Raw genomic sequence first — 18,005 nt, 5'->3', positions numbered from 1 at the left:
GGGCGCTCGCACTCGCAGCTCTCTGCCCGAGTGCTAAAATCCACGGGTTAGGGGGCGCAAATTAGGGCGCAAATTACTTGCCTTGCCCGGGTGCCGACAACCCACGCTACGCCACTGTACAGGCGTGAAAACAGTGACACACGCAGAAAGACCACTCACTGCCCAATGAATTTAAACCCTAAATGTTGACAGTGGATTGGAGAAAAGAGAATGAAGACAACAAGAATGAAAGTAATCTGCCTGTAATCACCTAGTCTCAAAATGTATTAAAATCAGACTTCTCCAAGCTGCTACAGAAGCCTCATTTTTTGCCCATTAAGTAACTTTCAAGTGGTACTTGATATTTTGTCATCTGTAGATTGATCCTCAATTCTACCTGCGTCTTTATTATGGCTGAAAATGGTTCCCAATTATTTCACTTGAGTAAAAGACATTCAAGTTAGGTGCAAAACCTCTTCAGGTAAGAGGCTCTTAAGCAGTACATTCATACTAGGAAATAATGAATCCCCTTTCCTGCACATCTTATTTTTAATTATGATCTGCCGCATTGAGCTTATATGTGTGTCAAGGTCTATTAACCAGAGAAGCAAAAATAGCTGCATTTATGTAAGCTGATTCTGTTCCATTAACAAGGGCAGAATCTTCTTAATTTAAAGGAGTTACTGACTCGGCAATTTGAGGATCAAGAATGACATATTATTGTTTTCTCAAATCCTCACTCAGCCATGATGCTCACTGGATGGCCTTGGGCCAATCACTGCCTCTCCACCTAGCCTACTTCACAGGGCTGCTGTGGGAATTAAATGAAGCGGGGCAGAACAATGTACTCCACCCTTGAGCTCCTTTGAGAAAAAGGTGGGGTGTCAATGCAATAAACATATTACATTGTTTTCCCGGTTATTTATAATTTAGATTATAACGGCATTTTATTTCTGATACATGTTAGATTGGAAACAGTCAAGAAATGGCAGCACTGTTTTCATTGCAAACATTAAGGGAAAGTATTTCACATTCAAAGTGCGAAGTCAGCTTTTAAATTCAGCATTCAAAATTTGCAGGTACAAGTTTGGAATGCTGCCAGGTTTTGAAATATTTGCAAAAGTTTCAGCTCCATCTGGGTCAGTTGGGGCTCCCCCCCCCCAAGTACTTCATATTGATTGATGCTCCATCTATAACCCATTCAACTTCAGGGGAGGAAACAGCTGCTTCTGGAGGGTCTCGTGAAAAACACATGTTAATTTGTTTTCTGTCAATTGATCCTTTTGTAGCAAGTGGTGAACAGAGAGTCCTCCCACCCAACCTCCCGACAAATATGTGGTTCTTAACATCCTGTCTGCAGGTTGGTTTGGTGTCATGCCATAGCCTGCGCAGTGCGACAGTGCCTTAGAAAAAATGATGATCTAGAATTCTTGGTCCAGACAATGTGATGGGGAGACCAGGCTGTGTGTGCTCCGCAATTTTATGTTTGCTTGAATTTTACAAATGCAAAATTCAGCATTGTTTGCAAAATTCAATTCCACTCAGCTGTTAAAAAAAAACCAGTAGGTTGTTTTTAAAGTTCAGTGATTACTAAAAATGGGCAAGTCTGTCTCATTTTTTCCAGTCTTAACATCTGTTTGTGATAGTATATTTTTCAAAGTCCTTATGCAACTGCACCTATATTTTAGTGTGCATTTATCCTATTACACACATTTTTGTATACAATCTTGCCTAATATACACATTTTTTTGCAAAACATCCCCTCCTAATAGAATGCATTTCCCCAATATAATGAAACCGATCATTAAAGACATGGATGAGGATTCTGCAGGAGATCTCCTTAATGTACTATGTCTCAAGTCCCTACCATTAGGCAGAGTGGGGCAGCAGATCTTAGGTGCCAGGAAAAGACAGCAAATTGTTAGTTATGTAGCATCTGCTTTGCATGTCGGAGGTCCCAGGTTCCACCCCCAGAATCCCCAGGTAAGGCTGGGAAAGACTCACTGTCTGAAACCTGGAGACCTGCTGCCAGTCAATGTTGATGCCCTTCAAATGATGTTGGACAACAACTCCCATCAGCCTCTGCTAGCCAGGCCTCTGGTTGAAGATGATGGGAACTGTAGTCTCAACAACAACAAGAGGGCAGCATGTTGGCTACCCCTGATGCAGATAATACCACACCCCTGTATTTCTGTAGCAGGTACAGAGAGAGTTGTTTGTGATATTTATGTATTTATTTTGGTCTGTTGATATATTGCATCTTGAATTGGGGATAGGGAGGACACCAGGCAGCAAAATGTCTTGGACCAGCCCTGTGCCCTGTGAATTAATCATAGGGTGGGGGCGGTGTGGATTTTCCCCTTTGGGTACCAAAATGCCCTGTTGAGCAAGCATGGGAAATTGTTTTCTCTGTGCCTGGTAGCACAATGCCAGACACTCATAACTTTGCTAGTTCCTGGCAAGTGTGGGCTAGGTCTTTTTTTCCTGTAGTGGTCACCCTTCTGCACTGGGTTGTCTTGCAGCTTTTGAAATGAACAGGAAGGAAGATCAAACGAGACCCACAGCACAGGAAGAGGTGAGTAGCATTTTTTAATTTATTTAAAAAAGAATGAGACGGAAAGAAAGCAACTCAACTGAAACAGCAGCAGCAGCAATACAGAGACAAGGAAATCCGTAGTTATCTGCATGGCTCAGTATTCTTTATAATTCTACTTTCCTTGAACTGAGGGCGTTCAAAAGAGGCTAAAATTCATCTTTGCCTTATGCAAACTGCAAAATGTTTCGAAGGAATCTTAATAGATAGAAGGTCTTACTGGAAACGACACATTCTCTTTTGATTCAGGTCATCAAGACAAGTGCATTCAAGTTACCCAGGAAGCATCCTGGTTCTGACAAGGTAACTTTGAAGCAGGTTGCAGTGGCCTTTGCTGGAAGGCTCAAAATGTGACACCTGTCTTAACAGAAAACCCCGGGGAGTCTGCAAGAAACGGAGGCATTAAAAATATGTATTTATGAATTTATAAGAGTACAAAATACAGAACTGAATAATAAAAAGGAACAAACTGAAAGAAAAGGAAGGGGGAAAAGGAAAACATCACATCAATCCATAATTCTATTCCACCGACTTCCCTTCCATCCTTCCATGGCTCCCTAAAGTTTCCCAGTCCTGCTGCATTTGTGGAGAAGGTAAGAGGGGGGGGAAATTCTATGATTGATTTTCATAGGGTTGGGGTGGGTTCTTGCCAATTTATTAAGGGGAAAAGAAAGAAAAATCCTTCTCAGGTCCTTGGTTGGGGTTCATTCTTACATTTCCCTGAAAGTTGCACTTAAGAGATGCAGCCTTCAGCTTCTCATGCAGGGATTATAAATGTTGAATTTTTTTCTATAAACAGCAGACCTAAGAATGCACTTATGTATTGTTTTTTCATTTACATGTTGCTTGCGTTGGTTTTTGTTTTTTTTACACTAACCTTTTCTTCCGTCCCTCCTCCCCCTCTTCCCCCATAGCTGTCTATTTATACCTGGGTTTTCCCAAAGTGGTTGATGCAGCGCCAAATTTAGGGCAGTGCTGGCGCTTCCCTTGCACAGAGCGCTGAGCTGAGGGGGCGCAAAAATTGAGAAGATCCATTTGGGTTACCAGATTTTGGCCTTGCACAGGGCACCATATTACGAAAGATTACCAAAGCCTGCCCCTGGGTTGATGGATCCGTGCAGGGGGTGAATAAAGACAACGGGGTCAAAAGGGCAGTTGAAAAGAGCCTGGGGTAGAAAAGAAATTTATAAGGTATGGTGGGAATTTTTTTTATGAGCTTCAGATTGTTTTAAATGTTATTTAAATCTTGTAGCCCTCCCTGGGGCCTTATGGTGAAGGGCAGGTAATAAACAGACAGACAGACAATATTGATGCACATCCCTTGCCAGTGAGGAACCTCTGAATTCCATCTCATTAGAAAAAAATAAAATGCATGGTATCGTATCGTTATTGATGGAATACTTGTTTTACTTCCTTCTTTTTTATATTTTATGATTCACATTAATCACAGTGATGGGTGATTAACAAATGCTGATTATATATTGACATTTCTTCACTTTATTTCAATTACACTCCTAAGAATTTGGGTTGGGGGACTGCTCAAGCTTTGTTAGCTTAATAAGCTGATCAAGGGGTCAGTAAATTCCAGGGGTCATATACTCCAACACCGTGTAATGCAGGAATCTGTGTTTTAATTTGTGTAAGCCAAATTGGTTCCCAGTCTGCGGCGTATATAAATAAATATAATAATAACAGCAGCCACCACCACCACTGGCATACCAACACTGAAAAGGCCCTGTCACTCTTATTTTTAATTTTTTATTTATTTATGATTTTCAGATTTATACATTTCAATAATTTTACAGCCATTTTAGCATTTCAAAACTTGACTTCCTTCCCCCTCTTTCTGCGGTTCCTTAAATTTATTTTAAATATCTTCTGAGTATCCAAATCAACTTAATTTGTTCACTCTTCCAGATACTTCGATTGCAAGCCATTTCGGGCTTTCTATGCCAGTACTAACACCTTGAATTTGTCCTAGTAGTTCACTGGCATCCGCAATGCTTCTCACCCTTTGTGAGAAGCGATTCCCCACACAGCTCCTGCTCTGTTGAACTCCTCTGCATAAACTGTGTAAAGAAAGCAGGGAACACGTCAGGGTCGTTGCCAAAGGAGCCACTTTCCAAATGCAGCCTGCCACATTGGAGCCACCTGTTCTTAGCCACGTTTTTGCAGAGCCATCCACACAGCCAGTTCTAATTATGAATTGAGTCTGAAATATGTAAAAACAAAGTTAAAATGCAGTTTCCCTGAATGAGTAATAGGAACAAATTATACATTGAACCTATATAAAGACACACACATTTCTGCGTTTTAAGAATGAGTCTGGATGAGTATGTCAAAACTTTGCTCTCTTGCTGCTGGTACCGGTACAGTGGTGCCCCGCAAGACGAATGCCTCGCAAGACGAAAAACTCGCTAGACGAAAGGGTTTTGCGGTTTTTGAGCTGCTTCGCAAGACAAATTTCCCTATGGGCTTGCTTCGCAAGACGAAAACGTCTTGCAAGTTTGTTTCCTTTTTCTTAACACTGTTAATAAATTGTGACTTGACTTCGAGGAGCAACTCATAGAACGCGGCGTGGTAGCCTTTTTTGAGGTTTTTGGCGATTTTTGAAGCTTTCCCAAAACTTTTCTGACACCGTGCTTCGCAAGACGAAAAATTCGCTAGACGAAAAAACTCGCGTAACGAATTAATTTCGTCTTGCGAGGCACCACTGTATTTGTTTAGTCACTTGATGTGCACATGGTGCCTTTCCAGGGTTCTAATACTGGGGTCTTCTCCTACTCTTCCCGAAGATGCCACGGAATGAACCTGGGGCCTTCTTCATTCAAAGCAGATGCTGTTCTGTTGGGGGCAGGTGCTCCCTTGAGCTAGATAGTCGGGAGCACATAATGAGGCATAATGGGGCTCAAAACCTGGACAGCTCAGTCGGTTAGAGCCAGGGCCGACTTTAGCAGATGTGGTGCCGGGGTGCAAATATTATCTGCCCAGCGCCCCCAAATTACCACGGGTAGTGTTGGGGTGGCCGTAGCTGCGCACTGCCAGCCATCTGGGAGGGGGCGCAACTCTCCCCCATGCCGCTGCGGGACAGCGATCCCCACAGAGGTTTAGGGGTGAAGTTGCGCCCCTCCCAAGCCTCCTCGGGAGAAGAGCGATCCCTGCAGAGGCTTGGGAGGGAAGCTGCACACCCGCCAGCCTTATGGTTGGCAGGGCACAGCTGGCGTGCATGCAGGGAAAGGGGAGGTTGCCGACAAAGCCATGCAGCTCCTCCAGTTGCTGGGGCGCCCCTGAGAGGCGACGCACCACTAAGCCCTGTGGGAAAGTTGGCTCTGGTTAGAGCGTGGTGCTGATAACACCAAGGTTGCAGGTTCGATCCCCGTCTGGGGCAGCTGCAGATCCCTGCATTTCAGGGGGTTGGACTGGATGACCCTCAGGGTCCCTTCCAACTCTACAATTGTTTCTATTCCCAACCCCCTCTGATTTTGGGGGGGTTTGGCATTTAAAGGGAAAAATCTGTTGGTGAGAGAGATTGCCCAACAACCACTTCCCCCCTGTTAGAAGTTATTCGTGGATGCAAATAGACTGAGGACTTCAATATATAAGGATAACCCTTTTATTGTTCGCGTTTGCAAAGGCGGACCCTCCGTACCCGTAGATACGAAGAGCGCTTGTCAAGCATAGACACAGTGTTTTTATTATCCCTACATCTGCCGCCCCTCCCTATGAGGCTTGGCTTACATTCTACCTATCAGAGTTCAACACATCCCTAATACATTGTTCAATCTACACTAGCCGTTTGACTGTTACTAAATATAGGTATACGCATTCCACTCCTGCTGTTATCTTACAGACATGGCATTTTTAGACTCATAAAGAGATTCTTTCTTTTGAGTTTTAGACACTTTCTATACCAGTCTCTTCTTTGTTTTCTAATCTCACAATCCCCCCTCTTTTCGATACTTTGTCTCAAAACTCACATAGCAAATTCCATCCGGGCCCCTGTCCCTTTGCAATAGCAATGCATGCATCAAAACAAACATAGACCTTCTCTATACCCCTCGTGGTGTTATACGCTATGTATCCCTATCTCTGTTGTGCCAGGGTAAACATGACTGCTTTCCCCCCTGCTGTTCCTCCCTCCTATCCATACTAGATGTAATGGGCCCCACTGCCAAGGGCTCATAGCACTCCGTTTTGTTGTCTCTAATTCTGCATCTGAAATACTGGGTTTGGTTATGAACGCAAGGGTCTAATTTTTCTACGCACTCCGGAGCAACATTATAATACATTAAGGTTCGGGTAACCCTATTTCCAGTTTTGGTGATTTGAATACACTGGTTACAATTTTGATCTTTTGCTACGCTTGCAATTATTCCTATGGCCAACAAACTAACTCTTACTATAGTCCCTCTCATTCTGATTTCCCTCTCAATTGTTCTAGGGCTTGTACTACCGTGGGGGTCCTATTCAGATTGCAAAGGACCTCTCTTTCTAAAATAACTATACAATATTGGATAATTACATCCTTTATGAAGATTATATCACATAATTCTGTGCAATGTACACACAACACACAACACTCACAGTGAACACAGCAACAACACTCATAAAAGCACTTGCAAGTACAAAACAGGCACATTAAGGAAATTGTGTCAACGTCCGAGTCTGCTTTGGTTCCTGGTTCCCTGATTTGTAAGCGTCACCTTCAGCGGATTGACTGGATAGCGGATATTGTCCAGTCCTGCGGAGCTTTCTTGACTCTGTGATAGTGAGTCCACCCGTGCTCTCTGGTCCGTACTGCCGACTCTGTGGTGAGTAGCACCTGAAACGGACCTTCCCAAGCAGGGTGAAGTTTCTCCGCTTTCCACGCTTTTATCAGGACCCGGTCACCAGGTTGGAATGGATGCTGGTGCTCCAGCAGTGGAGGACGCTGAGCTAATATTCCACGCCTATGGAGAGACAACAAAGACTGGGAGAGTGACTGCAAATATTTCCTTAAAAACAAGTCCTTAAATTCCACTAAGGGTTGGCCTAGCTGGGCCAAATATGGCCTTCCCATCATTACTTCAAAAGGAGACACCCCCAAATCTTTTCTGGGGGCTATACGCATTCTTAGCAATGCCAGGGGAAGGTTCTTTGTCCAAGGTAACCCATTTTCCAGGTACAGCTTTGTCCAATGCTTCTTGATTTCAGCATTCGCCCTTTCTACCTTTCCACTGCTCTCAGGGTGCCAAGGGGTGTGGAGATCCCACTTAATACCCAGGGTTATCATTACATCCTGCAATATCTTTTGGGTGAAGTGTGTGCCCCTATCTGAATCTATAGCTTCAATTATGCCAAACTGGGGGAGTATATGTTCTAAAATAGCCTTGGTGACCACTTGTGCTGTTGCTCTCCTACCTGGAAAAGCCTCCACTCACCCCGTGAGATGATCTTTGAACACCAGCAGGTATTTTTGTCCTCCCCTTTCAGGCAGTTCCGTGAAATCTACCTGTACCCTCTGAAAGGGCCATACTGCTAACGGTCTTTTTGGCTCTAGTCTTGTTTACCTTTTGACATATTAAACACTTCCAAGCTATGGAATGTGCCATAGGCCACATGTCCTTACTCCAATATAAGGATTTTACCATATTGACCATAGCCTCGGTCCCAAAATGCCCGCTTTCATGTACCTTTTCTAAAACTCCCATCATTAGGGTTTTTGGTAATACTATTTTCCATTCATTATCTATCTTCTCCCATCCCTCCTTAGTCATATATTCAGTTTCTTGGGGGGTAAAAACCAGATTTTCTGTATCAGCTTTCGTCAAAACAGGTACCTTCAGGGTATATTGTTGGACCATCACATCATTAGGAATACCTCTAGCGGCTTCTTTTGCCCTGAGATCAGCCCACCTATTCCCCACCTCTTCAGGACTTGTTCCCTTAGTATGGGCTGAAACATGTACCACCGCAACCTTTCCTGGTCCCGTGAGGGCGTTCAGTAGCCTTTCTAACAACGCCATATGTTCTATTTGTTTTCCATCTGCCTTAATATACCCTCGGTCCCTCCAGGTCCTACCAAAGGTATGTACTACTCCCCATGCGTATCGGGAGTCTGTCCATACGGTTATTTCCAACCCTTTTCCCAACTCGAGGGCCCGCGTCAGGGCCATGATCTCACATTTCTGGGCCGGCCAGGCTGCCGGCAAAGCCCCACTCTCGAGAACCTCCCCATCTTCCTTGACTACAGCTGTCAGAGCTGCTCCCAGGTCCCAGCTCACAGAGGACCACGCTAGCCGCCAATATTGTATAAAAATCTTTATTGCGTTACAGTTTCCATTTTCCAGCCGCAGCGTGCAGCTCTACGTCTTAGAAGCTAGACCGGCGAAGCTCCGTCTGAGTCTCCACCTCCTATACACCAACTTAATACCCTCGCCTTACTCCACCTCTTCCGTCTTTCCCTTCTTCTCTGGGTCCCTCTTTTTGTATTTTTACTGGGAGTTGTCTCAAGGCCGGGGGGTCAGGTCCAAAAAATTGGGCATGAAACCATACCTCTAGGTACGGTTTCTCCTTGTTCCTCTTATTTTCTATAAAATATTCCTTTAATTGGGTCATCCAATATTTCTCCGTTTCCCCTTCCGGATTCCAATTTTACATCCCGTCTGGCCCTATGGGGTATTTTGGCCAAACCACCCTGCAGAAATTAATCATAGTGACCTTTGACAGGCCAACAATATATTGCCTTAGGTAGTCCTCATCCCACTGTAACAACACCTGGCCCAACGGGCTATTGGGATCTATGGGATTATTTCCATTGGACTCCTTACGTCTCTTACTTTGATTTTTGCCCATTATCCACAATGTCTCCAAATTCACGTTCTCTCACAATCGCACGGAATCGCCTGGCCGCTTCCCTCGCGGGAGAGACGGAACCGCAAGCTAATCCTCCCGTCAGGGTAGAACCCTGATCCACACTCACGCGTCCGTTTGGAGCCTCTCTTTCACTCAAGAGACGATTCTCTCGCCCCCTTTCCCTTTTAATACCTCTCCCTCGTCTACTCACCCAATACAGTCCAGCGCCGCTTCTCGCGACTAGTGAACAGGTCAGGAGACGAATCTCTCACCCCCTTCCCGTCCCTTTTTATTTCTCTTTCTCATCTACTCACCCAATACAGTCCAGCGCCGCTTCTCACGACTAGTGAACAGGCGGGCGTCCCCGCTGGGTTCTCGCGGTCCCCGACTGCCAAAAAGAGCTCAATACCTTCCTCCCATATATTGAGTCCTGTCTCTAGCCCTTGTGCGCCGTCCCGGGCGGGACTCGGTCCGAGTCACTCCGCAATAACGGAGGGGCGCCTACCCGGGGTCCGAGTTCCGCTCAGGCAGCGCGTCAAAGGCCCCACGTTCGGGCGCCAAGAATTGTTAGAAGTTATTCGTGGATGCAAATAGACTGAGGACTTCAATATATAAGGATAACCCTTTTATTGTTCGCGTTTGCAAAGGCGGACCCTCCGTACCCGTAGATACGAAGAGCGCTTGTCAAGCATAGACACAGTGTTTTTATTATCCCTACATCTGCCGCCCCTCCCTATGAGGCTTGGCTTACATTCTACCTATCAGAGTTCAACACATCCCTAATACATTGTTCAATCTACACTAGCCGTTTGACTGTTACTAAATATAGGTATACGCATTCCACTCCTGCTGTTATCTTACAGACATGGCATTTTTAGACTCATAAAGAGATTCTTTCTTTTGAGTTTTAGACACTTTCTATACCAGTCTCTTCTTTGTTTTCTAATCTCACACCCCCAACCCATTTTCTCATCACTGGGCTGGCTGCAGGGTGAGGCTGATAATGTGAACTGCTGGGCTTAGATGAGATCATCTCCAAAGGGGCCAGCCTTAATGCAAATAGGGTGCGGGGGATGTGATAAGGCAAGTTAATCACATGCCAAGGAAACCCACAACTTCAAACTACTTTGCAGGAAAGTTCAGTTGCATTTCCAAGCCAGTGGTATTTATAAGGAAGTGTTAAGGATGTCTGATTATTTAGTTGGGTGATGCCTTGAACTGCATAATCTATTCTCATCTCAGAGGCCAATCACACAAACACTTGAAGGAATTATTTATAAGCAGTGGGGCAGCGTCCGTGGCAGGTAGTTCAGCCGAGTCAAGTGTGATAAGTTCCTGAGTCATAAGCTGGGAGGGATGCCAGCCTTGTGCATCCATAGCAGACTCCCTGCAGGTTAGGAAAGCATATGTATTATCTAAGCTATGTGTATCTGAATGACTCAGCTATGCAACTTGTAAAATGCCATTATGAGCCGAAGCTGGATTACTCTGTATTTATTTTAAAGGATTTTCTTGTTAACCCTGCCATTCCCTCCACCTGAAACTGAAGACAGTTTAAAAAGGAAAAGGAAAAGGAAAAAAAGAATATATCAGATTTTTTTAAAAAATAAAATGACAAACAAACCAGGGAAACTAAGCAAACAAAAACCGACAGCAGTTATCTTTGCATCTTCCCTGTTTCTTGAAAAGTCTTTGGGCTATACCCAGTGCTAATGCTACTCAGAGCAGACTCCATCCACCTAACTACTATTGTCAAATCCCCCCATTTAATACAGATTTAGCCTTTCTGAGGGAAATCTGATAAGTGGGGGAAACCCAGTTGCAACGATCCGCTTGTGATACTTTCGTGATCCAATTGCAATATCAAACCATTGTCTGAAGGTACCCAGTCCACTTCTGCTTTCTGTCTCTCTATCCATCACTTGCAAACTATGGCCTCCCTTTCTTCTCCACCAGAACCATGGAGAAAGGCTAGCCCAGGGAATCTCCACATGCAGCATGGACAGGGCAGGGTGAAGTAGAATCTCTGACCTGCATCCCCTACGTGCAGGTGCTCGTTCAGGTGCTCCAGGTGATGGTCAGAGCAAACCCCCCATGGATGGTAAGAGGGCAGCTAGGATAAGTAAGGTAGGCAGAAACCCCTTTCCCCCAAATTTGGAGGAATTTATTTCCCCCGTTCCTGCTCCTTATTTTTGAGGAGGGTTTCGCTCACCAACTCAATGATAGAAAAAGACTTGATTTCTCTGCCTCCAACATCCTGGGGATCCATGCCTGTGTGAACAATGACATGGATTCAAGTTCCTCCTTTGAAATTTGGTCCCCCTAATTATGTCAACAAAACTGTAACAGAAATCTGCATTTCCCTACAAAAGCCTGTGCTGGTACCACTGATTTGCCCTTTGGGGGTTCTGATGAGTTTCTGCACAGTTGTGGTGCCAGTGGTGGGTACTGGCCTGCCCAGTGTGGTATAGTGGTTAGCGAGTTGCACCTGGGAGACCAGGGCTCAGATCCGCACTCAGCCTAACCTACTTCACAGGGTTGTTGTGGAAGTTAAATGAGGAGGAGAACCATGAGCTCCTTGGGTGGGGAAAAGGTAGAATGTGAGCACAATAAATATATAAATGATTGAAGGTGTTTGCGTCCCGTTCTAATTCCTCTTCCGACTTCTTCCGCCGCAGAGCTGATGGTGCAAAAACATATGGAGACTCTGCAGAGCTGGTGTGGCGCAAGCACAGGAGGAACCTCCTTAGAGAGACTGACTGATCTCCTCCTGGTGGAAGGGCTGACCGATCTCCAGCAGAAGCAACACGATTTTGTACAGATTGAAACGATCAAAGGAGTGAGGAACATCTCCAAGAAGATCCCCTTGGAGAAGCTCTTCCTGCCTCTGTCCAAATTCACCATCCCCCCGCGGATTTCGGTGACCATTGGAGTTGCCGGCATTGGCAAGAGCACTTTGGTCAAGCTGTTTGTCCACACCTGGGCAAAGGGAGAGATTGGCAAGGATTTTACGTTTGTCTTGCCTCTCACCTTCCGGGAACTGAATGCTTATGACAAACTCTCTGCAGAGAAGCTGATCCGGCTGGCAACCCCCCAGTTAGCTGAGCCCAGCTTTCTCTCCATCGACACGGCCAAGACTCTCCTGATTCTGGATGGTCTGGATCAGTTTAAAACTCTGCTGGATTTCTCCAATGCCGTCGTTTGCACAGACCTCCAAAAGGAGGTCCAGGTGGATAACTTGATCACCAACATCATCCGAGGCAATCTGTTGCAAGAGGTTTCTGTCTGGATCACCTCGCGGCCGACGGCAACCACGCAGATCCCGGGCGGTCTAGTGGACCGGATGACTGAAGTGCAGGGTTTTGGAGATGCAGAGATCGAAGACCATTTAGATCACATGTTTGCTGAGAACCATGGCTTATCCCATGGTGTCTTGCGGCATCTCAAGGCCAGCAGGTCTTTGTACATACTGTGCACAGTGCCAGCTTTCTGCCAGACCTGCGGGTCCTCCATGGGGTACTTTCTAAGGAGCGCCAATCAGTCTCCAGAAGTATTGGCTGCTCCTAAAACCTTGTCGGAAATCTATTCCTGTTACTTTAAAATGGCGCTGTATAGCGACTGGCCAGGGAAACAGAAGGAAGCCCTCAAAATAGACCAGCTGCTGAACAATGGCAAGAAAATGATGAACTGCCTAGGCCGCTTGGCATTTTACAGTCTAATCAAGAGGAAATACACGTTCCATGAACAGGACATGAAAGCCTATGGCGTAGACCTCTCTTCTCTCCAAGTTAGCTTGTGCAATAGGCTCTTGCTTAAGGAAGAGACTCCATTTTCCACCATTTACTACTTTCCCCACTTAACATTTCAAGAATTCCTGGCAGCCACCTATTATTACACTGCTGCAAAGCGGGCTCTTTTTGACCTCTTTGTGGAGAGTGGCATGTCCTGGCCAAAGTTTGGCTTCCTCAACCACTTTAAAAATGCCTTCCAAAGATCTCTGCAGTCTGAGGATGGGCACCTGGATATCTTTGTGCGCTTCCTCTCAGGCCTCCTTGCCCCACAGGTGAACAAAGTCCTGTCGGATTGGTTCTTGGCGAGGGATGAGCACCACGGTTACCGGAGTCATGTGGTTGGCCTCCTGCAAAACCTCCTGGGAGCAGACCAAGCTGTCTCTTGTAGGTCCGTCAACCTCATGCGGTGTTTACATGAGATTCAGCACGTGGAAGTTGTTGCGAGCCTCGAGGAGGCAATGAAGAGCGAGGCTCTGGCTGGGATGTTGACGCCGGTCAACTGCTCTGCCTTGGCTTATCTCCTGCAGACCTCGGAGGTTTGTGTGGAAGAGGCAAACTTCTCCAACTGCCTCACCTACCATGCTTTCCAGAGCCTTCTCTCTCAGCTCCACTACTGTAGTAATCTCAGGTAGGTCACATTCGGTGCTTGATGGGAGCCAGGACTCGTCAGGACAGGAAGGAGAGGGTGAGGAGAGCTACCTGTGATCCTCTGTGTAGGTGTTGCTGGACTGTCTCTCTGAATAACGGTTACGGAGGGGAAGGGCCATAGCCAACAAATCAGGATGGTGGCTCAAAAAACAGGTTGACTAGGAATGTGAGAGAATTCAGATGGAAATGGAAAGATAACAGAAATCACTGGGTTAAAGCTGACCAAAAGTCCAGAGGTAGCGCTATTATCAATTTACGATGAGGTGGAAGGTTCATAGGCTATGAAGGACTTGCTCACAAATTTATTGACAGCTGCACGAAGTATTATAGCTAGGATGTGGAAGGGGCAAGCTGAATATAAAATGGAAGAATAGTATAAAGAGGTGTGGGATATAGCTATTAATGATAAATTAACATGTGCTATTAAGGTGAGACGGGGAATATGCAAGAGAAATGATTCTGAGGAGATATGGAGGGTGTTTGTAGAATTTGTACTGTTAAAATGGAAAGGGGTCAAACCATTAAAAGAGGTATTGAAATTTTGGGATGTTGGATAGTTACAATGGAATGGTCTCGCTGGTGGGGTGTGTATTTTTATTCATGATTATTACTTTGTCAAAAAATATATAAAATGTAAATAAATGTTTAAAATATAAATAAAAGAATGAATTTAAAAAGGGGGGGATGGAAATGGAAACAGGAGTGGAAGTTGCAGATGTTTGTTTATTTATCCAGAATGGGAAGTGGACCCAGAGAATGTGATTGGTATTCACAGTTGTTGCTGCTTTCAGGCTGCAAAGATTACTTGATCTATTATGGGGTTCCTCCCTTTCCCATGTTTTCTTCGTGATGAAACGAACTGGGTGGAATAGCTTAATGAAAACGTAATTTACACAGTTAATTAATTAGCTAATTGCGTAAATTCGCCATAGCAGACAGTGCGACAAATAACATTGGCTTTGGGAGGAAGACAAATTGCAGTGGAGCGGAAACAGTGCTGCGTGTGAGGAATACAGGGCAGAATGGAAAACTGTTTCCTCTTACATCCATAGAAATGGCCTGTTTCTCAGCCACACCCACATGACTCGCCCACCTTTTCTCTCTCCTCTGGTTGTATGTACTAAGAATATGCTTTGTTCTCTCTCCTCCTGCCTTCCCCCCCGCCATAATTTGGCCCAGGCTAGACTACAACCAGTTTAAAGACAGTGCTATGGACCTGCTGGGCAGTGTGCTGAGCGGAAAGGACTGCCAGATTCAGAAAATCAGGTGATGCAGAATAGCTAAGTGTGCAGTACTTATTTTCTGCACAATGTGTACAGACTTATGGCTTATTGTAGGACAACTGTAGTTGCCTCTACCTAGGTTGGCGGTTACATTCATGCTTGATTTGCTTGGGAACAACCACAAAAGAGGCTGAAGGCTACACAACTATAGCAAGCGTATGGGCATAGCCAAGGGGTACGGGGGGGATCTCCCCCCCCCCATAATCAATAAAAATCAATATGAATCTGAGGTTCTGCCCCCTCCAACAAAAATCCTGGCTACGCCCATGAGCAAGCATATATTGATAAGAAGTTACCATAGAAAGACAAAATATTATTACAATTGCAAAGTGTGCATTTCAGCAAAGCTTTCAAAAACAGTTGCAAAATATATTGTTATTGTGTTGGAGAAAGCTGTAAGGAGCTGACAGCAGGCTTTTGGATAAAGCCCTGCTTCAGAAAATCTTCTTCAGTTGATAATTGCAAATAAAATAAAATAAAATAAATTCCCCATAAGGGTTTACCAAACATTCATAAGCTACCATTATAATTACCAATCCACATGCGAATAAGACACTCATCACCTTAAAATACATGGTGGTGGACTCTCCTTCATGGAAGGTTCTTACACAGAAGTTGAATGGTTATCTGTCATTGATTTTTTAAAGTCTTTACAGTCATGTGCCCTTCTGCACTTTTGTGGTTGCTATATACAGTGGTACCTCGAGTTACATACGCTTCAGGTTACATACGCTTCAGGTTATAGACTCTGCTAACCCAGAAATAGTACCTCGGGTTAAGAACTTTGTTTCAGGATGAGAACAGAAATCATGCTCTGGCGGCGCAGTGGCAGCAGGAGGCCCCATTAGCTAAAGTGGTGCTTCAGGTTAAGAACAGTTTCAGGTTAAGAACGGACCTCCGGAACGAATTATGTACTTAACCCGAGGTACCACTGTGCTAGTATTGTGCCTTTCTATGTGATTTTCACTTGCTTGGGAACCAGATCTGGCAGGGTACCTCCAAGCCACCAGTTTCTTGTGGGAGGGATCAAAGTGCTTACTGGGAAATTGAGGTTTGCCAAAGTAAAGTGCATTAAATCGCTCTGTCCCGCAAATCTACTTTTAAAAAAAACACCAAGACAAAACTGACTTTTTGTGCTTGAGAAAGGGAAGGGGAAATGTACTGAAAAGTGTGTAATGGATGAATGATTAATGGGCAGGTGTGAAAACACCTGCAAACAAATCAGGATGAATACTCAATAAAGGCTTGACAAAGTCTGACCTCTGTGTGAGCTTTGTGCTAGCAAATCAGGATAAACAAAGAGCTCATCTGGAGGAGTTCGCAGTCTGATTAGGAATAAAAGGAGCTACAGTTGCAAAGGAAATGCTCTGCACACTCCCCTTTGCAAGGCAGTGAGAGGTCCCCAAGGGTAGTGCTTGCAAGGGTTTTGCTTCCTGTGGTAGGAGAGATCACCAGAATCTTGTGGCATTTTGCTGCATTCGAATGAATTGCAAATATAAAAGTAGAGCACAGTGGAGGAAAGCAGCTTAAGCGCTTCTACAAGGAGCAAGCCTGCTGCTCTCATCAGATCCCCAGACATAGAGATGTCTAGGTGCCCTCGAAAGTGGGGAAGGCCATAGATCAGTGGCAGAATATTTGCTTTGCTTGCAGAGGGTCTCAGGTGCATTATAACCAAAACCTTTTGCCTTCTTTTACCTTTTCTTCTTCAGATTCAAATTTCAGCAAGCGTCTATATGTTTTTGCAATAACTATCAGGCCACACCAGACGTAGAGGAGAGCACTATTAAATTACTGCTAATGCAACTTCCAATAGAGTTACAGGTCCAGTAAGTAAGGAGTGGGTTATATTACTTAGAAAATACATGTAACCATATTTTATTTTATTTTACATCCCTGGACAGCTTGGTGGAAAACAAGATTGGTGACAAAGGTGCTAAAGCTCTTGCCCGGTCTTTGATGGTCAACAGGAGCCTGATGGCGCTGGAGTAAGTATTTCAGAAGTTCTGCTTTAAAGGGTTCGGCGTTTGCCATGCACTGTGATAGGGATCAGCAACCAGCAGCCAGTGGGATGAACCTGCCCCTGATGGAACTGTGGAACTCATAGCCACTGGAAAGGCTGGTGGCCACCAACTTGGATGGCTTGAAAAGGGGATTTGGCAAATTCATGGAGGGGAAGACTCTCAGCAGCTACTAGCCACAGTGGCTATGCTCTGTTTCCACAGTCAAGAGGCAGCAATGTTTCTGAATACCAGTTGCTGGAAGCCACAGAAGGGGAGAGTGCTCTTGTCCTTGGGTCCTGTTTGCAGGCCTCCCACAGATGCAGGCAGCCACTGTGAGAACAGGATACTGGACTGGACTAGGTGGGCCCTTTGCCAGATCTCGCAAGGCTTTTCATGTTCTTATCCCACGCACAGCAGATGACAGCCCAGGGACAAGAGACGTGCACAGAGAGACCTGTTGCCTGTGCCCAAGGGGGAATCATGTACAGTGGTACCTCGGGTTACATACGCTTCAGGTTACAGACGCTTCAGGTTGCAGACTCCGCTAATCCAGAAATATTACCTCAGGTTAAGAATTTTGCTTCAGGATGAGAACAGAAATTGTGCTCCGGCGGCACAGCAGCAGCAGGAGGCCCCATTAGCTAAAGTGGTGCTTCAGGTTAAGAACAGTTTCAGGTTAAGAACTGACCTCCAGAACAAATTAAGTACTTATCCCGAGCTACCACTGTATGACTGAATCATAGAATCATAGAGTTGGAAGAGACCACAAGGGCCATCGAGTCCAACCCCCTGCCAAGCAGGAAACACCATCAGAGCACTCCTGACATATGGTTGTCAAGCCTCTGCTTAAAGACCTCCAAAGTAGGAGACTCCACCA

General features: G+C 45.2%; 1 protein-coding gene across 4 annotated transcripts in view; it reads left to right on the top strand.

Moving 5' to 3' along the window:
- The first annotated feature begins 2,606 nt into the window (after positions 1–2,606).
- NLRC3 (NLR family CARD domain containing 3) overlaps positions 2,607–18,005 on the top strand; it is a 38,614-nt gene continuing 23,215 nt past the window's right edge. Inside the window, exons 1-6 of one of the 4 annotated variants that reach the window (XM_082199069.1) lie at positions 2,607–3,165; positions 10,649–10,710; positions 11,363–11,507; positions 12,085–13,825; positions 15,025–15,111; positions 17,030–17,113. In XM_082199069.1, coding sequence (XP_082055195.1) covers positions 11,501–11,507; positions 12,085–13,825; positions 15,025–15,111; positions 17,030–17,113 — 1,919 coding nt within the window. In that variant the 5' untranslated portion in view covers positions 2,607–3,165; positions 10,649–10,710; positions 11,363–11,500. Of the gene's footprint in view, positions 3,166–3,621; positions 3,764–10,648; positions 10,711–11,362; positions 11,508–12,084; positions 13,826–15,024; positions 15,112–17,029; positions 17,114–18,005 lie in introns of those variants that run through there. The other 3 variants (XM_082199071.1, XM_082199072.1, XM_082199070.1) reach the window with 3 other exon arrangements.

Source organism: Podarcis vaucheri, assembly GCF_965113315.1.
Source record: "Podarcis vaucheri genome assembly, chromosome: 14".
NCBI classification, from domain to species: Eukaryota; Metazoa; Chordata; class Lepidosauria; order Squamata; family Lacertidae; genus Podarcis; species Podarcis vaucheri.
The sequence above is the reverse complement of the archived record's forward strand: the minus strand, read 5'-3'. Positions and strand labels throughout refer to the sequence as shown.